The following is a 25,285-nucleotide window of genomic DNA, read 5'->3' as shown; positions in this document are numbered from 1 at the left end:
CATTGATCAGTTTCACATTGTGTAAAATGGTACTGTAGGTTAAAGTGTTATATCCAGATTTCTCTGGCCATGATGAAAAACTTCCAAATGCTGTGAGGATCAGATCTAGTTGATACTTATTATTTTAATGAGTTGGTGGATCTTATCTTGGATTTAATATCAACTGAAAGTTCAAAGTTTCTGGGAAAAGCATTTTTTTTTTTTTTAATTTGTCAATTATTTTACCTGATAGCCTGATTTTTACTTAATATGACGCACAGCAAGCTAGGCTGTCTCAAAGTTTAGAGTTGGTTATTATACTTTTACTTTAATAATTTATTTTTACACTACCACAAAGTGTGATGGTCTAACACCACACTCACTCCAACTTCAAATATCTGAGTGATGCAAGGGTGCATACAGTATTGATAAAAAGCCTTGAAATATGCTTAAATCACATTTAGGCCTATTCTGCATCTACAGGTATATGTACAGTTAGTTTAGCTGGATTAACACTCTATTAATTCCCACTATACATTCAGCATTGTAATAATTTAGGTTAAAGGCCAGAATGAGGTTATATTTACACTATGTCAAGGCCTGACAGTGCTGCCTTCAGGATCTTTTTGTAATCTCCCAATACCGATGATTTTCATAAATAGTTATAGTGTATTTTGGTTAAAAATAAACAACAACATATCCTAACTTTTGTGGTATGTTTTTTGTATATGTTTTAATTTTAAAATCAGGTGACGGAGCTAATTCGCGTCGTTGAAACGTTATGAAGACGAGAAGACATGCTCACCTGGCATTGAGCAGATATTCACTCGCCAGAAATGGTTGTGTGTTACATTTACAAGAACCATTTTTGTTCCCCTCATGTGGATCTTCACATCTCAGTATCTTGAATATTCCGAGCCATGTTTACTGGGCTACTTGAAATGACTGTATTATGTCCGACAGCAACTGAAGGTGACACTGTAGAAGCCGACATTGCAGTTCACTACGCACGCGCGTTCATTACTCTGCTCTAGAGGGAGACATGGCGACGTCCCTGATCTGCGGCCGTTTGACGGCTAGCCTGAGAAATTCAGGGGCCAGAAACACTATCAGCTCTGCTTCCAAGGTGAGTGTGTGTCCAAATTAAAGTGAAGGTCCGCAGCTTTCGGAGCAGGTGTCCTTGACGGCGCTGCGTCTTCCCTGACGACTACAGTTTCCCTAAAACTGACAGGGTTAAATTTGACATTAGCACTATCCTCATTGAGTTTCCGTTGGTTTGGCTAATGTGCTAACTGGTGCAGAGCTAGCGTTAGCGTAGCCGGCTGTCACCGCTGCTGCCCTGAAATGACCCAGCAAAAAGACCAGCTAACATACACATAAGTTACACTTTGACCTCACTTTATTCTGTCCTGTCTGTGTGTTGCTGTTAGCAGTGTGTTTGAAGCTGAATGTGCTCACTGAACACAGTGAGCTGCAGCTCAGTGACCTCCAACTGCTGGTTCTGAGCTCTGCGCCATCGCGTCTGTCCCGCTGTGTCGTCTCTGAAAGTTATCTGGACAAATCCGCTCAGCCTCAGTGAGCGCAAATAAGGGCTTTCACTGCAGAGAAAGATGTCAACGCATAGCATGACCACAGCCAAAACCAAGCGAAATATCAGTAAACATATGCGGCTGGGTAGTTCTAGTGTACAGTAAATGTGTTCGTCATTATTTTACAAGAACAAGCAAGTCTCAGGTGGAAACCATAAATCTGTCACTGTTAGACTCAAGTAATAACATCTCAAGTATTATCACGCAAGTTTCCTACATATCCCCATGTCTGTAATGTTGGATTTGGGGTTTCAAGTGGAACCTAATATTTAAATTGGTTATTGTAACACTGTTATAGCTTAAATGTTCATGTGTCTGTGGCATATGAGGCTGGTTGACAGTGATGAAGAGACACATCTGTCTGAGTGTTTTTGATATATTTGTCATTCAGAGATTGTTTGAGCTGAATACTGAATGTCCCTGCTTGTTTTCTCATCATATCCACATGAACTAAAACAGTACCTTTCTTGTATGTAAAAATCTTCTGTCAGAATGGCTTACCCACCTTAGAATGTTGAATGTTAAAGTGTAATAACTGTACCTGGTGAAAATGTATTACAGTATATGTAACTGTTTTATTGTTATATTGATATATCATGATACAGTCAGTTTTGTGGAAAATCTATTGATTAAGTTCTTACAGATGATAAAAACACACCCAGAATTATGTTTTTGATTAAACCTGACAAATCAAGATCGTTCAACACATTGATGAAAAAATAAAAATCCAACATTGCCATAAAGAAGTTCTGCTCACTGGGGATTTACAGCATTTCCTACAATGGTTTAATGCGAGCAGAAATATTAAAGTGATAACTACTGTGAAACAGTGTTTTACTATCTCTAATGGCTGAATTGTGTTGTCATGCCATATGGTGTCATATTAGATTAAATGATCCTGGGCACAAACATAAAACATTGTTTGTTTTCTCCTGTTTTTACTCATTGTAGGATTTGTTTAGCATAAATGAGTGCAAGATCAATTTATGACAAATAAATGCGAACACACATCTCAGGATTTTGAAGGGCTACAAGCAAAAATGTTGCTTGATTTCATTCTGTTGCAGTGATTTGGAGTTCAAAACTTAAAGGTCCTGCACTACCAAACAGATGTGTTCAGTTATTTTAGATCATTACACCTCTGCTCACGTTTGAAGTGGGCCAAAGCCACGCTAGGAGGCGTCAGAGGTCACCATATTGACTCAGGCCTTAGTAGGGTTGACTGGGTAGTGGGTATCATTGAGATTTTGGTGAGTATGGTCCTGGTCCATCTGGTTTTTATTGAATCATGGGTTCAGATTCTTTATAGTAAAATAAACCAAATCATGTGAAAAGCAAAAACCATGTTTATGTTAGATATAGGCTGCCATAAACATAAATGAAGAGGAATTTTTCTTATACATGCTGCAGGAAATGCTGCATCATGTTAGAGGGACTTGTTCCCTGCATGAAATTAGGTTGGCATGATTACATTTCCCTGATCCCTTCTGTCTTTTGAGATGTTGATGGCTGTACATTATTAACACTGTACACATGCATTGTCACATGTAACTGCTGATACAGACAGAAGTATGTCCAAACTTTGCAGTTCTCTAAATGAACCTCCAGTTCCCCCCTCTGCTCTGTATTGTTAGGTAGTGCACCAGATCAGCAGTTTGTTGTGTAAACGCCAGTGCAGTGTCACACACCAGCATCATTGTCTTCTGTAGTTTTCCATAATTGTGATATTTTCCTCTGCTGAAGAAATCTCTCTAATGTCCAGCTGACTCAGTTCAGCTGACTTTAGAAACACTTTTTACTGGAATTTCCTGTTCATGTCCGACCACACCATCTTGGTCCCACATCCTTAATCAAATTTTCACAGTTGCTTCTGTTATTCTGTGGACTGCAAACACTTCTCTATTATAAAAAAGTAACTGCTGTAGATGTGTCTCTAGTGTCAAGAATCTCCACCTGTTGCTCTCACTTCTTAAGCTGCTGTGTTACAGACCATCATCTCTCTGCCTGTGTTGTGTCTGAATGACAGACTGCTATTAAACAGATATTTCAAATATACATTTAACAACATATTCTCTAATTTATATTGACTTTCTTATCATCCTTTAGAGTCTACAGCCATGCTAGCAGCTCTGTGAGTCTTTACTTCTCAGCACAGTGGTGCTGAGAGCTAAATGTTAACATTATCTCGCTAACAATGCTCACATTTGCTCACAATGAAACCACTAACATGCTTTTAGAGGGTATAATGTTTACTGTGTTCACCATCTTAGTTTAGCGTGTTGAAAATGTTAGTATAGAAAAAATGTCAGAAAAGAAAATGTTAGCAAACCAACATTTTCTAACTAGCACTAAACACATAGTACAGCTGAGAAAAGAAACATTTTAACCCGATGATGATGTTAGAGGATCACTAAATGTGCTGCAATTTGTCCTGTCAGGAAGATGACTGTAGGGCTGCAACTAACCATTATTTTCATTATTGATTCATCTCTTGATTACTTTCTCAATTAATCATTTAGTTGTTTCGTCAATAAAATGTCAGAAAATGGTGAAAAATGTCCATCACCGTTTTCCCAAAGTCAAAGGTGATATCCTCAAATGTCTTGTTTTGTCCCGACTAACAGTCCACAACCTAGAGATATCCAGTTTACTATCAAAGAGGACTAAATGCAACTACCTCATTTACAGTTACCCCCCCCCCTCTTCTCTCTGTTCCTCCAGGTTCTTGGTGGTTCTTCTGGTCTGTTTGGAGGCCATGTGTCCCAGCTGCAGCCCCCCCACCAGCAGCAGCAGCAGAGGAACCTCTCCCTACATGAGTACATGAGCATTGGCCTGCTGAAAGAGGCTGGCATTGCTGTGCCAGCTGGCATGGTGGCCAGCTCCTCGGAAGAGGCGTACGCTGTGGCCAAGCAGATCGGTAAGCCTCACTGAGGAAAGTGCCTCTAATATTAACATAATATCAGTATCAAATATATTTACCTCTACAGATGAACAAAAAAACTGTTTCACAAAACCCAGTATATGGCTGGACCGTGTATGTAACGCTAGAGGGCTTTTAATTTGTATGTCGCCTGGTTACCATCAGACATAGACATCGCAGCATTTATAAGATTTCATAACATTTATAAGGTTTGTTTTTATGTAAGTTTAAGTTTATTTATTCGTATAGCACTTTTCAGACAGTAGTTATAACTCAAGGTGCTGTACACATAAGAAAAACATTAAAAATACATTGCACCAGATAATGGCTTTAGACTTTATGGTGCTGTTATTGAAAGGGCTGAGTCAAGATTTATTTTTTATATTTTTGATTGATTATTTCACTAACCCACAACCTGAAAAATAGTTTTAACGCAGTAACAATCATCATCAATCATCAATGCTGAGTGTAAACGAACACTATACAGTGTGTTTCATGTGTGTAAAGTTTGCATTCTTAAATGTATTTGTTATATTGTTGTTATATATTTAATTTATCATGAACACGGAAGTGCTTTATTTTGAAAAGACACTAGATGCATGAAACATGTGGAAATTGACAGGAAGTTACACTAGTGACAGCGAGCAGATCCTCTCTTCTCACATAAATATCACATGACAGTCTCCTTTGGTAGGTAATCATGGCACTATTTGTGCCTGAAAAAAATCTAAAAACATAAAAAAGTGACATATTCAGCCGACCAATGGTGTAACTTCCTCACTCAGTCAGTGACAGACTTCGGGGCGTGTAGGAAAAAGAAAATAAGTGATTCAGTAGATGTTTGATTCGAGAGTTAGTATTGGGGCTGCAAACAGTCATTATCAGTGTATTTTATGACTAAGGATGAATCATTTCATCTAGAAAATAGCACAAATATAACTTAAACTGTAATTTACACGTCGAATTATCAACTGAATGTTTCAGCACAATCATACTTATTTAGATATGTTACTTTGAGGAATATAAAGGAATATGTTTTTCTACAAAACCCTTTTTACACAACTTTGCCTAAATAAAAATCAAACTGTTAAAATCTTGATTTGAATCTGATCAGATAATAATGAAATGTGATTACAAATCTGGACACTTAATGCCAACTTTCGGTACTCAACCCCGCTGTTATGGATAGGTTCCAGTAGGTAACACTAAAGTATTGAGATTCAACACCCAGCACAAGTCCTCATCAACAAACCCACAGTCTATTTTTTTTCTTGCTGACACCAGGAAGGACCTGAACACCACTCTGAGCCTTTCCTAACATCTGACCTTTGTGTGTGGAGGCTTTAAATAGCTGAAGCCAAGGCTGCTCAGTATGGGAACAAACACACACTCAGTCTAAACATAGCCTCCTACTTCAGTGGCTTCAGTTGACACTCGACATATATAATTCCAGGATAGTACGAAGTTGAAACAAGGTAACAATACAGTAAAATGTGCCAAAAGTTGGGTGAGCATCCTTATGGAAACCCAGTATTGATGATGCATCAGCAGGCCCTGCAGTGTGTATCAGGCTACGCCATCATAAATCATGACAGGTGACACCATTCTCTGACCTTGACCTAACTTAAACTTAAACTGCCTGTCAGATGCACTCAAGTGTTTAACCAGGCCTTCTATCGACATTGTATCTGCGTATGCTAAGCTACAATGACTGACCACACAGGATTCTGTACACCATCTAATATCTAACCAGTGTATTTCACAGTTGATTATCAGTTCAAGATGCAGATTTAGTGGCTAATAGAAAAAGCTCCTCAAATTAAAAAGAGTAAAGGAACCTGTCTCATCCCTACAATCAACTTCTAAATAATAAAACATAGATTTGTGTTGTGTTAAAAAAAGAGATAACATTACTGAGCTGCTCCACACAAAACGTCCATCACTATCTCCCAGAGACCAAGGTGACATTTTCAAATTGCTCATCTTCCCTGACCAACAGTCCCAAACCAAGATATTCAGTTTACAATGATTTCAAACAGAGGGAAGCAGCCATTGTGGAACATGCGAGGCCAAACATTTACTAAGAACCAGAGAATGTTTGGCATTTTTTCTTGACAAATTGCTAAAATAATGACAATGGAATGTACGTGTGTGTGTGTGTGTGTGTGTGTGTGTGTGTGTGTGTGTGTCAGGTACAAAGGACCTAGTGGTAAAAGCTCAGGTGCTGGCTGGTGGCAGAGGGAAGGGGACATTTGAGGGCGGACTGAAGGGAGGAGTGAGGATCGTCTACTCGTAAGTGTTCCAGCCTCTGTTGTTGTTAGCTTGCTGAGGATTCAGATGTGTGCAGCCTGTCACCTGAAGCTTCCCACATAGAATTTTGAAATATCTTCTTTTCCAAGATAAATACTGCAGAAGTAAGTTAAGTAATGGCTGAAGTGCTGCAGGCCTCTCTAGAGTGTTACATAAGTTTTAATTGACACTGCTGGCTGTCTGAAATTGTACCTGTCACCAGTGTAGCAGGAAGAAGCTGCAGAGAGGGTGCAAGAACATGAAAGGATGAAGAATTATCTTCAGGCTCTATTTTAAGCACCAAAAAAACAACAGAGGCTGTATCTATTCTTCTCTTTATGAATGTTAGAATCAACATTCCTCCAGTGAAACTACACTGTTGTTTTGTTCATCATTAACCAGCAGCTCTTTCAAAGCCATTTTGTTTGTGATTTTCTCAGATTGCAATTATTAGATAAGATATGACAAGAAAGTAATATGCAAGGTGTCTCCCTTTGATAATCTTCTCTTCATTTCTAATTTATTCCCCTTCTTCTCTGCCTCCCAGGCCAGAGGAGGCCCGAGACATTTCGTCCCAGATGATTGGTCGAAAGCTGTATACCAAGCAGACTGGAGAGACAGGTCGTATCTGCAACCAGGTGTTCATCTGCGAGCGCAGGTACCCACGCAGAGAGTACTACTTCGCCATCACCATGGAGAGGTCCTATCAGGTGAGGAACACACACATGTAGATATTGATATGTAAAATGAGCTGCTGTGTCCAGCAGTGTGTTTATAAAGGTGACTGTGTGAAGAGTTTGAAGTTGTTGATTGAACCACGAATGAAACCAATGGTAAAAACCTGTCATTGAATATCTCGGGGTTGTGGACTGTTGTGTTGTTGTGACATCACTTTGGGCTCAGATAAAGTGTGATGGACATCTTTTACTATTCTTTGTCATTTTATACAGATGAATCAGAAAAATAAATGATCATGTAAATAGTTTGAATTGTGTTTCTTGCTCAAACTGCTCTATGAATTCATTAATAATCAAGAGCCTAGTAAGAATATTTTCATTGCTCTCAGTAGTTTAATGCTCACAAGTCATCAAAAAACCCCTTAATGTACTTTTTTCTGCTGTTTATGCTGAATGACGGCACTAGATGGCAGCACAGTACTAATAGTAATGATGACAGATAACATTGGTGCATGTTAGACACAGATGAACTAGGTCTGTTCGAGGTTTGATCCATTCAATTTCCAGTGAGTCCTGCTGAAGTGTCTTTGAGCAAGACATTTAAACTGACCCACTCACTCACTTAAAGCCAGATCGGATCAGCTGAATACAGAACAGACAGTGGATATGATAGGAAAGGCTTTTAGTTGACTGTGAAGACCTTTTTATATCCTGCAGTCTGCATGTGACATTAAAATAGTTTTTAGAGAATAATAGCTAGGAAGGCAAAAGCTCAAAATCAGACATCAGTGTTTTGTTTTGTAGAATGAGCCCTTTATATCTACATGGAGAGCGGGTCCTCTTCCACAGAACCCGCCCGCCATGTTGCACCGCTATGTTTCTACAGTAGCCCAGAATGGACAAACCAAACTCTAGAGAGGGCTTTTCGTGTCTTTTGCAACTTTCACAGTCACCATAGGCTCTCCTACACGCTTGGAAGGGGAAGGGGAAGGGGGGGGGGTATTCAGTTGGTTGCAGTCTGCAACCTCACCACTGGTTGGCCACTAAATTCTACAAACTGGTCCTTTAAATTCTCAAACAGTGGTTACAGGCTTTTTTTCCTAATTCCACCTGTTCCTCTGTTAATGCAAAGTTAAAACGTCCTCCATGTTGAGCTGTTGTCTTGATTAATTCAATGTAATGTCCATTCCCACAGCATGAATTAAAAGTACATCAATACAGCGAGGGTCATGTCCATTTTGCTGATTTTCTAGAACAATTAATATCTTCATCTATCATGAATGAAATGCAGCACTCCCTCCAGAATGTTAATTTACTTGTAGCCTTGCCTTCATACGTAGGCTTTTAATGTGAAAGAATTTCAGGAAGTGAGGTAATTCAACCCAGCTATTATTTCAGATTCATCCATTATTTGAATATCAGCGCTTGTATGAGAATTCACAGTAGTGCAGTAACTCTGAGTATTAACTCCTCATCTCTCCCTCTTGTGTCCCACAGGGCCCCGTGCTGATTGGCAGCTCGCAGGGGGGCGTGAACATTGAAGATGTTGCAGCGGAAAATCCAGACGCCATTGTGAAGGAGCCCATCGACATTGTGGAAGGCATTAAGATCGAGCAGGCTATCAAGGTAGAAAACAAGCCACAAACAGACTGGAGATGTTCTAACTGTGTGTTCTGGGCTGCAGCCGAAATTGAAAAAAGGAAGAAGAGAAGAGAAGGTTGCATTGTGCTGCAGTGAGTGCTACAGTGTCTCAGTCACAAAGGGGCTGTATTTTATTTCTCAGAGGGAAACTATTTCCTGAAGAAGATACAGGTCCAGTCTGTCTTACAAATCAAGAATGAAGTTGAAGTTAATCTTTGAATTGTACTCAGCAGACTTCATTCCTCTCACATGTTGTTTTTTAGGTCTTGAGAAAAGGAAAGATATTTTAAATAATTCAGTATTCATGATCTTCTTTTGGTGCCTGAGAATATCAAATTCCTTCCCATCTCACTGATGTTTTTTTCAGTCACTAACAAATTTATAATCATTCTCCAGACCTTCTAAAAGCTGCACTTTAAAACTGGCAGTTGCTTTGAAAATAATCATACTGTTTGATTTTTCAGTCTGATGGTTGTTATAAACATCACTCAGATCTTATCAAAATCATCCATTACGGTCAAAAATATAGCCTTGATTGGGGAGGATGATGATATGAGCGTCTTTTCACAGAACTGATAAATGGTGTTATTTTCAAGGAATCATAAACAAAATACAAACAATAGCAGAGGTACATGAAGATATGGTGACCAGTCACACAATGCACATCACTCACAGTATCTCTTTATATGTGAGATGCTTGTTGATGGTAAGAAGCTCTTTGTCAACAGTAATGTAGCCTAGCTGCTAACTGTACAGCTTATAGACTCAATCACAACTTCTGAAGAGAATAAGGAACTGAATGGCTGAAAGGCACCACTGATGACATCGTGTTATTAAAATATTTCAGCACATCAACTTCTGCTGACATGGCAACTTGGTAGCAATTAGCCCTGATACAGGACTTTAGGAATCTTTGGTTGTTTTGGTTGAGTTTGTTTGTTTGTTGTCACGTGTTCCCTCTTAAATGGGGACTGAGCTTACAGATCAAAGTGTGTTTCCAGGTGTTGTAGTACTACTGCATATGTGGAAAAAGTAGTATAAAGAGGGAGTTGTGTGAGAACAGGTTAATAAATGTTATTTTTCACACAGTTTGGTACCAAACATAAACTCCAGGAGCTGACACACACGTGTACTGCTCTATGGCACCTCTACGGAGGCATTGATAGAGCATGTTGCCGCACAAACCAATGTTTTTATATGGTTTTCTTGGCAAAGTGTCGCCTGACTAATGCGAAAGGGGTTGTGTTTGGTTAACTTCTTCTCTGAATTTGGTTGTAAATTTACTCTTTCCTTCTCTGTCTTTTAATTCTCCATGTTTGTGTCTTCTGAGAGAAACATTGTCCTTTTCCTGTTTCAGTATAATGTTGCGGCAGATCTCTTTGGCAGGCTCTGGATATTGAATATGTTGGTTGTCATAGTGAGAGCAAAGGCTCGATATATTTGACAGAGAGAGGAGGTGCTGATTGTGGGGCTCCTCAAGTAGATGATCTTCTCTCACCTCTTTATTTTTGTCCACTGAGACCACGAGTTTAAAACTGCCTGGTTTCATAAAGAACAGCAGGTCTGCTGTGTTTCCACTTTCTCTGTACAAGTCCAGCTTTTTCTTGATGATAATAAATGATTTAAAAGATGTTAAAGGTGGAAATGATGAAATGAAAGCTTACTGGATGTTGTGGTGGCATCTCTTTCAAATTAATTTATTAGCCATTACCAATAACTTTTAAACAGCTTTTGCTACATTTTAATCATAGCATGCATTTATGGACTTGATTTGGAATAATGATGGTACAACTTTAGTCTGTAGTCAAGATTCAAAGATTTCTATTCATCACATGGACACCACAGGATATGCAGTGAAATGTAGTGGGTGCCAGTGTGCAGTTGAGATAAAAACAAAAAACCCAAAATGTGCTACATAAAGATAACAAAAAAGGTGCAATATTGAGACAACAAAAACAGAATATGCTGGAGAAAATAGATGGAAAGCTGACAGAAAGGGATGTGATTGGCTCAGCATTCTGCTAGATCTCTACACAAAGTGTTGTAGAGCAAGAGCATTACTACCGTTGCAATGGAGCCCTTCACCTCTGCTGTATTAAAACCAGCACATACAGTAAAGACTAATGAACAGATTCTTCCCCCAAGCCATTACGATTGAGACCTCTGACCTTGACAGGACCCCCAAGTTAAAATTGTTTTATTTCAACTTTAAACATACTATTAATACCCATCTTTTGTGGCGAAAAAACATATTGTTGCTGCACCAGGCAGGCCACTTTCAACAGCAACAGCTTTCTGGAAACACTTTTGGAATTTTCTTTAACTGCCTGAGGTGGTAAAGGTGCTGCTTTGCCCTCAGGAGCCAAAATGAACTTAGAAACAGGTTGTTTTTGGCATAATCATCCCTCCTGTTCATGCTGACCATCAGAAGATCCCTTTACAATGCACTTACAATGTAACACAGTCCTCCTTCTGTGCAAAAATGTATTTAAAAGTTTACAAGAAATATTTTAGAATATTTTATGAATTCTGCAGCTTAGATAGCAAAGCTTAGATATGAAATACTGACAATGTGTCATGCTAAATTACATGGAAATGTTCTGAAAACACACATACACACAGGCTGTGTACTGTCTAATTATTTGTTTGATGTGTTGATATTTTAAAGGAATAAGCATATTTCCCAAAATGTCAAACTATTCCTGTAAGGTTAGATTTAGTGAAGGATTAAAAACTGATAGATGATATGTAGCCTAAGAGAAATGTTATAAAGGTTTGAACCCACCTTTACAGTGATTTCTGACAATTGGCATTAGACATTGACATAAGACCCACTGTTGTAGCAGTGTTTGTAATTAAACCTTCAATAAATTTGTTTGTCCACTTGCTGTGAACAAAACATTGCCATATCATCACCTTTTAAGTTGATATGGCTAGCTTAATAGCAAACAGTTGTTTAGTAACACATCCAGCAGTCACAGAGCAATATTAACATTCATTTGGTGTCATGTTTGTGTCCACCTGATGATGATGATAAGTTGAATATTCATCCTCTTTTGTCCTATTTTTGGTCTCAACCAACTCCTGAGAAAAACATCTCAGCATTTAGCTGTGACTAGCTAGTCTGTCTTTCTGCTGTTTTGTGCTGAGCAGGTAGTGTACAGCAGAGTTTTTAGAGCTTTTTCACTGGAAATAGCTGCCACCTGCTGCTGGAAACTACACTGATGAGAGTGAATCAGTAACAGTAAAGTTGTGGGCCAGAACATCAAAACAACGAGCTGAAAGATACTCAAACACTCAGTAGTGCTGAGATGAACTGCAGAATTGGGTGGGTTCATCACAACATGCCTGTCATAGAAATATTGATCGTAGCCACTTGAAAGATATTGTAAATGTGTAGATTATTTTACCACCCCCTTTTACATTGTTATATGATATGTGAAGTGTTTTGCTGCTTATTTTATCCACAAGTGTGAGTGGAGTCCCTGCTGTGCAGCTCTGATCTTTGTGTGGAAATGACACCCAGGAAATAATATGTGTTGAAATGTTTTGTGTTGCTGCAGGTAGCTCAGAAGATGGGCTTCCCACCAGCGCTGGTGAATGAGGCGGCGGAGAACATGGTCAAACTGTACAATGTATTCATCAAGTACGACGCCTCCATGGTTGAGATCAACCCCATGGTGGAGGACTCATCAGGCATTGGTACACACACACACACACACACACACACACACACACACACACTGACTCATACTGATGTACTGGTCCACAGAATCTTTTTTAAGCAACTTTTTAGAAACTCAAAAACAAGTATTGTGTGTGTATCCAAAGCCTGATATGAAGCTCCATTGTTTTCCAAAAATGATTAAAAACACATCAGTCAGTGACATTGTTGCATTGGGTGATATGTTCCTTCATTACCATGAACACATACACTGTAGTTTTCTTTTAAGTAAATCCCACACACACTGTCCTGCTGCCAGAAATACTTACTAGAGAACCAAATGTGGATTCATCCGCCACTGAAAATAGTCCCCAAGAAATGCAGTTTTTTGTGTTTGCTAAAATCTACAGTGCCCAGTTGTTTTAGGAAATTACTGAGCCTTTTTGAAAAATGAAACTATGTATTTGTGAGCTGGTTTTTAAAAATGTATGTCTTCAGTAGGAACCAATGGGCTTGGAACTGAGTGCCAGACAGGTTGGAGAAGTTTTTAGAGATGAATACATGGTTGGTTTGGGTCTGCAAATGGGCTTTGTTGAGAATCAGAAAAATATAGAATAATGTCAGCGTTATCTGTTGGGGTTCAGGGACAAATTTCATACTAACAACTTTAAAAAAAGAAAGAGCCAGAGGAATAGAAGGGAAGAGAGTAAAGGAAAACTTACAGTAAGTGGATTCTAGGCTTGAATTCTTGTTTTTTAAGCTCAATAAGTTATGGAAGAGGTATATTTGTGCAAGTTGTGTTTACTTAAGTATCTAAACATACATACTGTACATGTGTCACACCTGTATATGATCTTGTAGGCCGTATTCAGACCAAATCAGGCGGTGCGGTGAAAACGCCAGTCCTCCCATTCATTTGAATGGGGGTAGTGCGTTTCATCTGTGGCCGTTTTGGCCGCTGTGGCGTCGCACTGGACTGTGGCAGGAAAGTTGAGCCATAGTCAACTTTTGGAGAAACGCAACCCGACGTCACTGTGGCTGCGGTGGTCAATCACAGCTGGAGATCAGACTGATCAGAGCTGTAAACTCTGCCATGAAGGAGCACAAAGACATTACTAGGAAGAGGGGAGGACATCTCTCTTCATATGATAACGTTAAAAGTAAAGTTAGACTTTCCTCCGGCTGATTAACAATGAATTTGGTCTTTGCAAACGGAAATGATGTATGTGTTTATTTGCATATAGAGCGGGGAAGTGAGATCTGATCACAGGTGGTCACTCAAGACACATGTGGAGATGCATGTTAATGTCAGGTGTGAACAGACATACTTGTCCACTTGTGATTGGATCACACAAGATGATGTTAATATCAGATGTTAACAGGGCCTAAGTGTCAGTCTCATTGTTAGCACAAACTATTTTCCGATTGATTTCAGTTTCAGGTGTGTGTGTGTGTGTGTGTGTGTGTGTGTGTGTCTCTCTCTGACATAGCCTACTTTCAGGGACAAATTTCATACAAAAGACCAGTTGACTGGGGAGCGCTTGTCCAACTGGGGACAAAAGCCATGTCCCCAATTGGGAAAAAGCTGATTTTAGTCAGTGGTTAAGGCTAGTTTTAGGTTAAGGTTAGAGTAAGTGTTAGTGTTAGGCAAGTATTGGTTAGGGTAAGTCTCCAGGAAATGACTGTAAGTCTATGTAATGTCCCCTTCAGTGTGTGTGTGTGTGTGTGTGTGTCAGTCAAGGTTAATTACTCTCTAATGCACATTGATGAGCTCCTCACACTCATATGAATTGAAAACCACTGACCTTTGTACTACATGATAAATACAAATACACTAAGGAAGGACAGTAGTTCTCACATCAGCCTGATGAGAAGTTAGGTGCTTTTGCTGCATGAAAATTCTGGCATTTAAAATACTAGTCAATATTATTATTCATTGCTGTTATATGTTTCAGGACAGCCCAGAATTCATATGAATGTACTTTTTCTCGTTTATATATAAATGCTGTAGGGTTACAACTTACTATTTTCACTGTTGATTCATCTGTTGATCTTTTTTTTAATAATGAATCATTTTTTGTTTATTTGTTTAGTCTGTAAAATGTCAGAAAGTAGTGGAAAATGCCATCACTACCTCCCAGAGCCCAAGTTGATGTCCTTAAATGTCCAAAACCCAAAAATATTCAGCTTATAATGACATAAAACAGAGAAAAGCAGCAAATCCTCACAGTAGATGCTGGAAACAAAAAAAATGTTGTGATGTTGATTGTGGTTGTGATGTAGTTGTTGATTAGTGATTATAATTGATTATCAAAATTGTTGACTTTCATTTCTCATTTTATTGACTAATTATTTCAACACACAACTCGTCAACAGTGATGTGCATGGACGCCAAGATCAACTTTGACTCCAACGCAGAGTACCGCCAGAAGAAGGTGTTTGATATGCAGGACTGGACCCAGGAGGACCCCCGGGACCGGCAGGCCGCCAAGGCCGACCTCAACTACATTGGCCTGGATGGAACCATCGGCTGCCTGGGTCAGTACACGCTAAATACTGCGAGATTCTTTACTAACTTCTTAACTACAAGTGCTGTTGGAGTCTTAACCCCTTCAGACTTCTTTCCTTCTCCATGTACCTTGGAAGTAGGTGCAGTTGTGCCAAATCCAAAGTAAAAACACGGCAAATAGCAGCACAACTATTTCCTTCGTACCCAACACCATATCTACACAGGGGTGTAGCGCTAGCAACATGTCAGTGGAGTAGTAGCAGTGTTAGTCCGTCTGTGTCAACACAGGATACGTTCAACCCGTGTTTCAGCAACGCTCAGACCCAACACACACTGTAGTTACGCCTGTAAACAGTAGAAAAGAGATTTAATGCGTAAAAATATCTTTTTCTAATTTAGTACATTACTTTGGAATGACCAGTGGGCTTTGTGCTTTGTAGTAAATGGAGCAGGTCTTGCTATGGCCACCATGGACATAATCAAGCTGCACGGCGGCACACCAGCCAACTTCCTGGATGTAGGAGGCGGAGCTACAGCCCATCAGGTGACCGAGGCCTTCAAACTCATCACCTCTGACAGGAAGGTAAGACCAGAACACACCTGCTTTCTCTAATGTAAGTATTATAGTATTTGTGTCACCATAACACTATTTCTTCTAGCCTAAACTTTGGACACTATGTGACACTATATCTCCCATACAGTTCTTTCTATATTAATGTAAACCCGCTCAAATTAAAGCTGAGGCTTGGCACTTTGATGTGGTATCCATTACTTTATTAACAATTGAATGGGCTGAAGCAATGAACCTGAAGAACAACACATGTGGAACTGTCCAAATACTTACGGTCTGGACTGTTCATGTAAATGTTTGTTTTTAATTGTGCGTGTTGTGGTGGTGTCGCTCAGGTTCAGGCCATCCTGGTCAACATCTTCGGAGGCATCATGAGGTGTGATGTCATTGCCCAGGGCATCATCATGGCTGTGAGAGACCTGGATCTCAAGATCCCCATTGTAGTGCGGTTACAAGGTAGAACACACACACACACACTCAGTGTTGATAGATAAAGTATTACCTGTCAGATGTCCTGCAGCAGCTAAACTCCAGCTCTGTTCAGCTGTGAACATGTTTTTAGCATTCAAATGATAATAACTTAAAAAGATCACCACAAACTCTCACAATTCAGACTTTTCTGAGATTGCATGAACTTGATTTCATAATGATCTTCTGTTATATCATTAAAAACTGAACATTCTCATATTGTTATGCAACAATTGTGTGTAGATGATTATAAGATCACACCAGGGATGGTGGCATGTGTGGGGAGGCCTTATGTTCTTAGTATTCCCAGAGTATTTTAGTTTCCTACGACACTCCGTGCAAATTGCATGTGTCATATCCATCTCCTTCTTCCCTTCCTTCTTAAAAAATCCAAAATAAGTCCAGACATTTGATCTAAATGTGGAAGACACATTATTGATTTCTTTCTGTCTTCCATTTTAGTTTTAACCAACCTCCTACCAATCCCGCTGACAGTGACCTCTGCTGCTTGTCTCACCAGAAAAAACAACTTCTCAGCATCATCTAGTGGACTGAAAAAGCAACTGATTTTATTATTCTAGTACCAAAAAGTTTAAATCATATTTAAAATATTAATTTATATAATGAAAGGTTGATACTTGGCATCCATGTATCAATACAATGTTGCCACACAAAATATCGTGATACTATGCTGTATCGTTTTTTCCCCCACCTCTAGTATTCACCTGGCCTCACTTTGTATGATCTGCTGGTTATCTTGAGCCATCAGCCTCTTAACAATCCTGGAAAAAACACACACCCCCCACCACCATCTGGAGTCAGAGCTGCTGGTAGAGTTAGCAAGTCTGATAAAAGACAACAGAGAGGTGACGTCATAATAACCCAAAGATTTATTTCTTTTCTGTGGCAGTAAACACAACACACGACCCGCCGATAACTAACTGTGCTATATTCAGAACTTTACAAGATATTCAGGCATGACGAGTATCAACAGTAGGCTAAACTTGATGTTTAGATGATGGTAAACAGCAGCGGCTACGTACAGACACTCCCCTACAGACACACACAAACACTTACACTGGAGAGCCTCTCGTAGTAGAGCCGCTAGCTCAGCTACAACACTGGTACCACACAGAAACTTTTACAAAGGGCCGTGAATGTACTTCTAGTGAAGGTCAGAGCTCCAGCAGACTCGCTGTGTTTCCAGCAAGGACACAGGGAGTCTGACAGCAGCTGCTCATGGCTAGTTATTATTATATGTTTGGTTGTGTGTGTCTGTGTTTGTATTTGTCTGCAGCTAATCTTGCATACTGCTGGACCCATCAGCCTAATATTTTTTATGCACATTTATTTATGCATGCTCAAGGACCGCTCATGGCTGCAGTCATTCACAATTGTTGAAAAACCCTATTTTATAATGCGTTTTATACCACCATTGACTGCTGATTGGTTACTCCTCTTAACCAGCCAATAGGGGCCACAAGTGATCAACAACTGCAGCAAAAGGCGTTTCCGTTAATCAGCTAGGCTAAAAACAAGTCCGTTGCAGGCCACATGCCTTTGTTGTGGCTCAAAAACTAACATCCATAGAAAAATTTGGTCTCATCTTGAATTGGAGCGTCTGCAGATAAATTCCATACCTGATATGTTGTGATCCGTTTTTGTTAGCTTTGCAGCCATCTTGACTGTAAGGGAGCCTGGGGGGGACAATTGATGTTTGGGATGGGAGAGAGAGGTGGGGAAGGGGTTTATTTTGTGTGGCGTGTTACCACAAAATGTTCTAAAGAAATAACTGTGTTTAAATTAAAAAGTTTGGACTTATCATCCTGTTTGTGACCTTATCAAGTTTTTAAAGTTGGGCAAACTGAAGAGGATGCTCAGTTACCATACCATTACACTGTTCTATGCATCTTAAAGAAAACTGAGGCTATACATGCCCCCAGAAACACCTGGCAGACATCTGCACTCTACTGAGTGCACTCTTCTAGGTTTGTTTACATTTCTTCTTCATTGTCACTTACAATCACTCCAGTTCTCTGTTCAGCACCTCCATAAGGAGGTGGAGGGTAGTGGCTCTCAGGTAGTGTTGAGCCAAAGCAGCTGAATCAATTGTGAGTGGTCCTATGTTGTATGTATCGATACTTGGCAAGTATCCACTCACAAGTGGAAATATTGTAATATTGCAGTGTTGCAATATCGATTTTTTTTGGCCCACCCCTACAATCAAATCAGAAAATAAAATGATCAAATGGCAACAACATAAAAGTGTACACAAAGTGTAAAGTAGAGTGCAAACTGAACCAGTTAGTAGTTAGTTCCAGTAGTTTGAATGAGGGACAGTGGCTTCTTTTCTAGAAGTAGGGTGACGGAACAACAAACTGTTAGTTGCTATTCTGTTTCCTCCTGTGAGTGTGCACTAGAGAAAAGGTCAAGGCCGTCACAGTCAAATGGGTTGATTCTCTGGAAGGTAGAAATGTGCTCATAACGACGTGTCTATTAGATTAAAAAACTGTCTGTCATTCAGTTTATAGGATGGTTGTATGGGATTGGACTTGCTGTTTAGGTCTTTAAGACGTCTTCTCACTCATTCAAGAGGCTTCCTCAGTACTCACAACTGCTGCCTCTAACTTCAGTACTGTTAGATATTATATTTTGATATTTCATATCCAGGTGGAAACTGTGGCATGATGATGTTGCTGCTGGACAGTTCAGGTTGTCACCAAAGCAGGGACCATGAGTATCTACTATCCACAATCAAATTAATCTGTGGTAGCATGGCAAAAACATCATATTAATACATATTTCATTTCAAAACAAAAGCATGTCTGACAGTAACACAGCTGCACTGTGAAGTATTGCAGTCAGGTGGGATGCATTGTGTGGAGGGTGGGAAATGTAAATAGACTGAAGACTGCTTAGATGCTCTCTGAGGATGTTGCACTGCATTCAAGAATTCAAATACAGTATGTTGAGTTTTGTTTGTTTTGTTTTTTTAGGGACAAGAGTGGACGATGCAAAAGCTCTGATAGCTGCTAGTCCATTGAAAATCCTGGCCTGTGATGACCTGGATGAAGCTGCCAAAATGGTACACACACACACACACACACACACACACACACACACACACACACACACACACAGTCTTTTCATCATGTTCTACCTTTTTTGTTTTTAATAACGAGTTCTAAATTACTTTAACTGGATCATTCACTTTCACATACACCATTATGTGTTGAGGGTGGGGAGAAGAGGAAAGTATCTTTCTGTTAAGCCTCCAGGTAAGTGCTGTATGTGGACACCTGAAGACATTCAGTTCCAAGTTGAGTTCCTGAGATTAGTTCTTCTGGTTCCAAAGTACCTGGAACTTTTGGTTGAAACGGGGCTTATGTTGGTTTCAGTTCATTTAGGTTAACAAATAGACACAGACAGAAACTAAATTTACACTCTGGGGATGAGGATTATCATACACTGTCCGTCACAGTCTCAACAAAGTTGCTCTCTGCTATCATCAACAGCACGCCACGCTCATGTTCATCTCTCTACTCTCCCTCTCTAGTATCTCCCCTATAGTAAACTGATTATCTTTTGGTCTGTTCGGACAAAGCAAGAGTTTTTCTTGGAAATTATAACAGGCATTTTTCACTATTTTCTGACATTTGATATATAAAATGATGAATCAATGAATCAAAAAATAATGACCAGATAAATGGACATTGAAAATGATCAATAGTTGCAGCAGTAATGTAGATGATCGCCAGCTGGAACTGTCGTGACTGGTCATCTGGGTAACTGGTAGTGAATTTAAGAGCTGCATGTATGAGAGTGACAGACTGACAATGATCTGTATTCATGGTTTGTGCTGACAAGGCATCATCTCTGGCTCCTTCACTTCTCCCCTTTGTATTATTCTCCCATTGAAGAGGTTAACATAATCATTTTATTTCCATTTATTGCCATAATATTGTCAGATATATGTAAATATCTATATATTTTAACTTATCAAGTTGCTTTTATTGGCTAACTAGCTTAGCATAGAGAGACGAAACTTAGTGAAACAGCTAGCCTGGCTCTATCCAAAGGTAACAAAATCCATCTACCAGCACCTCTGAAGCTCACTAATTAACACGTTATATATTGTAGGACGATTATTTTCAGTATCTATAATCTGTTAAATATTTTTTTGATTAATTGATTAGTTGTTTGTTCTATAAAATGTCAGAAAATATTAAAACATGTCGATCCCTGTTTCCCAAAGCCCAAGATGGCATCCTCAAATGTTTTGTCTCATCCAGTACAGTTTTGTATGTTGTGTTGAACGCCTTTGGTAAAATATACATGAATTGTACATAAAGATGTCTTCTATTTAAATAGAAGTAAGTGGACATCTGAAACAGAATAAAAAATACATCAACATTTCTAAAGCACAGCAGGGTTTAGTGGTGATGTATGTGATTTGTAGTAATCGGGCTAACACAGACTAAACCATTGGTGTGTTCTGTTAACACCAGGAGCTGCTGGCCAGTGTGTGTTCAGATATTTAGTTGACTTCATTTGATTCTCTGTCTGTTCACAGGTTGTAAAGCTTTCTGAAATCGTCTCTCTGGCTAAGGAGGCTCAAGTGGACATCACCTTCCAGTTGCCCATCTAAGAAACCTCAACCCTGACATCCGTGAACTCCACACCCAAAACACTTCCTCTGTCACCCCTGGACACACCCACAGCGGCCCGCCGCCCCCGCCCCCAAGATCTCTGAGACACTTAGTTTTTTCTTTCTTAGTCTGTGGCATGGTGGTATGACTCTATACAGGCATCCAACACAAACACCATAATGGACCTCACTTTTGCATTTCAACAGAGAGAGCGTAGCCTCCTTTTTAGTCACATGGTAATCTCCATTTCCTGTCTCAACCCTCATCTCTCTCCACGTTTAGTCAAACCTACAAGCTTATGTTGCACTTGAGTTGATACGCACAAACCTCCACCTTCAAACCTCCCTTCCTTCACTCACGTACACAGAGAGAGTGAGATACATGGGCAACCAGACTGTTTACTTTGGTACTTGTTGGGAAATCTTCCTTCACTCCGTTTAAATAAATAAAAAAGGACAGCTGAAGCATTTTTTGTTTGATTTCAGATTCAGACTTCACATAATTTAGTTTTTTCAGTTGAATTAAAATGAATGATTGTGAGACAGGAGCCAGAGTGGCTACAGATCAGTGCTGTTAACATCAAGTGGATATAAAAGGATGGCTGGAAGGCTACTTTCATAAATACACACACATAGTTTTGCATGAGTACCTTTTGAGTGTGTTGATTCTATCTATATAGGAATGTAAGAGAATAAAGAATGGACTTGTTCCCTCTATGCAGAACTTTGATGCATTTCATCAAACAAATTACATGAAGTGCTGAAAACACACAGAACTATGTGCTGTAAAAGAAATGATTGCATTTGACTGAGCTGTGGCGTCAACTAGAGGAAATGGCCTCAATTCTCTCCTTAATAACAGAACAATAAACAACTCCGTAGCACCGAGTTGTTGATAGTGTTGAGACACAGGAATAGCTTTAGATAATGTGCTGTTCTTCCCTGCAGGTGCCTCAGCATCATTTCTTTAGCTGCTATAGGCAGAGGTGTTCATCAGCTGTGCAGTACTGCTCATACAGCAGATACAAGGCTGCTCCCTGTTTCCAAAACTGGAGAAACATTGCAGAGACCCTCCATTATATTGTGACAGTGAGAACACAAACAGTCCTCTCTGAATCCCGGCTCAATATGTTCTTATGTGAAGCTGAATTCAGGCTCATTGTCAAGTGTCTGGAGAATGTTTTGCAGTGGTTACTAGTAGAGTCGGGTTCCAAAAGCAGGAAAAAAGCCCAGATGTTTTACCTCTAGTGGTTTGGTTTGGTTTTGGGATTTCTGCCTCCAACCCAATACAATGAAGGTGAAATGAAATTAATTTGTAATGTTCACAGCATTGAAAAATGAAAATCAGCAGCATATTTCAGAAACAATGCTCTGGACAATCCACAGAGCTCACTGTGAACACTTCTCACTGGAACTGCTTTCTACTCTAGAAATAGTCCCTGTGACATCTGTGATGATATTGGGATGTAGGCAGAAATCTCAATATGTTAACCTGGACATGTAAAACCTCATTGCTCCTTGTTTACCAGCAAAGATCATTGTAAGAAAACGGTTTTGTAGCAAGCTTCTTTCTTGTTGGCAGCGTATGACATGCATCAACTCACCCAGGCACAATGTTTTCTCAAAAAGCCCAAAAACCACTCGGCTTCCAGTTTTAGGGGTGTGACACGGTGTTGGAGGTTCAGGCTGATAACACCTCGCCTCGTTAGCTTACACTGTTCACTTTGTATTGAAACATTACCTTGATGGATGCAGGGATCTGTGCGAGTAGTGATGAATCCTGGAGTTTCCATTCTGCCTCAGCTGTAGTGTGGTCATACTGAACAGAGGTGGTGTTCCCAGCTAAATTTTTAAAATAAGTTTGATGACTTATTAAGTGTTCCTGTTGTGGAGCTCAACTTTTCCAGAGAAAAGCCCCCAGGGAGGAACATGCAGGCTAAAAGTAGAGTCGACTGAATGTTAAATCAGTTGACATGGTGTGATTTCCTGCATTCATGTTGCTTCCTGAATCTCTCTCTGTTGAAGTTCACAATAAGAAAAAGGAAGCCCATCTCTCCCCTGATGATCATTTGCAAACAGCTTTAGCATGAACACATGTGACTGTGTGCACATGTGCAACTTCTCACTGTCATCAGGAGACTGGGAAAGGTCTGTAGACCCTGTCCTACCAAAGTGAAGCATACTTAGCTAACGGGGGCAAAGTGGATGTCTGAAGTGCAGGCTGATGTTCATGAGTTTCTGTCCACATGTTGTTTTGAAAATTGAACAAAGGGGGCTTAAAACCACGAGTAAAGACTGTCCAACGGCCTCGACTGAAGCTTAATGGTGAGTTTGTGTGTAGGTTCATGTTGGTGGCAGCCATTGTAGAAGTCCAAGATTTAAATGAACTACTGCAGCACTTAAGCTTCATCCCCTAAGAGTTTTTTGTCGTTGTTGTTTTGGATGTTGAAAGTTGCAAGCAATTGATTGTTAACGTCCAGAGACACTGGAGCTTTGTGTTTCTGTTTATTTATTTGGTTCTACTGTATCCCATTCATTGAAGAATTTGCTGCTTCAGGGTTGAACAGGGACCTCTGCAATGGCCACCGCTTTATTCTGAATCTGCCATCATGCCACACAGCGGTAGCCCTTTTGTTTCTGTATGTAATGTCAGAGTTGGGGCGGGCCACGTGCTCTCAGCAGAACAGTGAAATTACTGTAGTTCCCCCCTTCCTCTCCTTCCTCCTCCTCCTCCTCCTTCCACCACCTCCTCTTCTCCCTCCTCCTCTTCTCCTTCCTTCTCCTCCTCCAGCGCTCCGAACACAAGCCGACATTGTGAGTTGTACGTCATTTATTATATCTTGTAAATAACCAAACTGATGTTCTCAGTCTGTAAAATATTTATGCTCCCTTCAAGGAGTACGACAAAGGAAGAAAAAAAAATAAACGCAGAGAACATCAGTGTTTCTATGGTTTGGTTTTTTTGCTCATGTTGTCTTGGACATCCATCTGTCCATCTTCTGCCACTAATGTCACTTCCAGGTCACGGTTGTAGCAGACTTGGTAAGATAGCACAGACGATCTTCTCCCTAGCCACATCCTCCAGCTCCTACTGGGGGACTCTGAGGTAGCCCCAGGCCAGATATAATCCCTCCAGCAGGTCTGAGCGTGCCTGGGGTCTCTATCCAGTTGGACGTGCATACGTCCACATGGAAGTGTTCAGGAGTCAGAACCGTGTGTGTGTCTATTCCAACCTCTTTAACCTGTCCCTAAGTGCGAGCCTAAAAAAATATTTTGATTTATTCTTTATTTCTTGACAAACAGTGGAGCACATTGACTTCGCAGTCTTGATGTCACTGTTCATCAAGCAATAGTTACAACAACTTAAACCAAAAATTGTCATCTTTACCTTTCTGTTTGTGTACAGATTAGAGTAGGTGTAACGTGTTAATGATAGTTAGCTTTAGAGGTGTTGATATGTGTATTTTTTTAAACTATGGACAGAGCCAGGCTAGCTGTTTCCCCCTGTTTCTAGTCGTTATGCTAAGCTAATTACCTTCATGAGGTGGAATCAGTCTTCTCATTTAACCTTCAGCAAGAAAGCAATATCATAAGTGTATTTTTCAAAATGTTCAAACTGTTCCTTTAAGCAACAAAAGTGGAGCTAAGAAATCATTTAACAGAATTAAGTGCAATTTACAGTTAATACACAAGAAAGTGTAATACAGTAGTAGCATACTAACATGGTAGTATAACATTTCAGTTACATTATCTCTGAAACTAAGTGCTCATTTTAGCAGTGGAGAGGTTCAGAAGAGTCAGACACATAAATATAAAGTAGGACGATGTGTAATTTTAACAACAAAGCAAAGAACTTCAAATTTATACTATCTATTGTGACAACAGATTTATGTTCACATCAAACACAGTCAGTGCACATACAGATAGATGATATACATGTTTCCTATGTATTTTTTTAGTATACGGACATACTGTATATAAAGCACTACACATGTTAAGCTCAGATACAGGCACAGATCACTACTTAATACTTTTTCTTCACAGATCTAGAAGTTTACGTGCACATCAGAAAGTATGAATGCATGTATCAAATATTTGACAGACACACTCAATATGCATGATACACAAAAACTAGCCTACAAAGCCTACAGTGTTCTTGTTACTTGAAGCTCATTACTCATTATACAGCACAGAGAGAAAACTGTTCTGACGGGTAACCAGACCTTCTGCACAGGCTCATTCACAAATCACACAGTCAACAGGTGACTGAACAACCAATACATTAACAAGACTAGGTTAAACCCTGGTATATGGCTGGACTATGTATGAA

General features: G+C 39.8%; 1 protein-coding gene across 1 annotated transcript; it reads left to right on the top strand.

Moving 5' to 3' along the window:
• Positions 1–992: 992 nt before the first annotated feature.
• Positions 993–23,895, top strand: sucla2 (succinate-CoA ligase ADP-forming subunit beta). Its single transcript, XM_042426190.1, has 11 exons — positions 993–1,105; positions 4,290–4,485; positions 6,681–6,780; positions 7,325–7,487; positions 8,952–9,080; positions 12,659–12,797; positions 15,136–15,297; positions 15,709–15,851; positions 16,175–16,295; positions 19,304–19,392; positions 20,881–23,895. The coding sequence occupies exons 1-11, from the start codon at positions 1,022–1,024 to the stop codon at positions 20,953–20,955; spliced, it is 1,401 nt and encodes a 466-aa protein (XP_042282124.1). The 5' UTR covers positions 993–1,021; the 3' UTR covers positions 20,956–23,895.
• Positions 23,896–25,285: the final 1,390 nt, after the last annotated feature.

Source organism: Thunnus maccoyii, chromosome 11 (genome assembly GCF_910596095.1).
Source record: "Thunnus maccoyii chromosome 11, fThuMac1.1, whole genome shotgun sequence".
In the NCBI taxonomy this organism is placed as follows: domain Eukaryota; kingdom Metazoa; phylum Chordata; class Actinopteri; order Scombriformes; family Scombridae; genus Thunnus; species Thunnus maccoyii.
The sequence above is the reverse complement of the archived record's forward strand: the minus strand, read 5'-3'. Positions and strand labels throughout refer to the sequence as shown.

Bases quoted from the DNA above. Each gene is read 5' to 3' on its own strand.
- sucla2 (XM_042426190.1), top strand. From the start codon at position 1,022: ATGGCGACGTCCCTGATCTGCGGCCGTTTGACGGCTAGCCTGAGAAAT. The intron at 15,852-16,174 runs GTAAGACCAGAA...GGTGTCGCTCAG, and splicing joins TCATCACCTCTGACAGGAAG to GTTCAGGCCATCCTGGTCAA. The intron at 19,393-20,880 runs GTACACACACAC...GTCTGTTCACAG, and splicing joins TGGATGAAGCTGCCAAAATG to GTTGTAAAGCTTTCTGAAAT.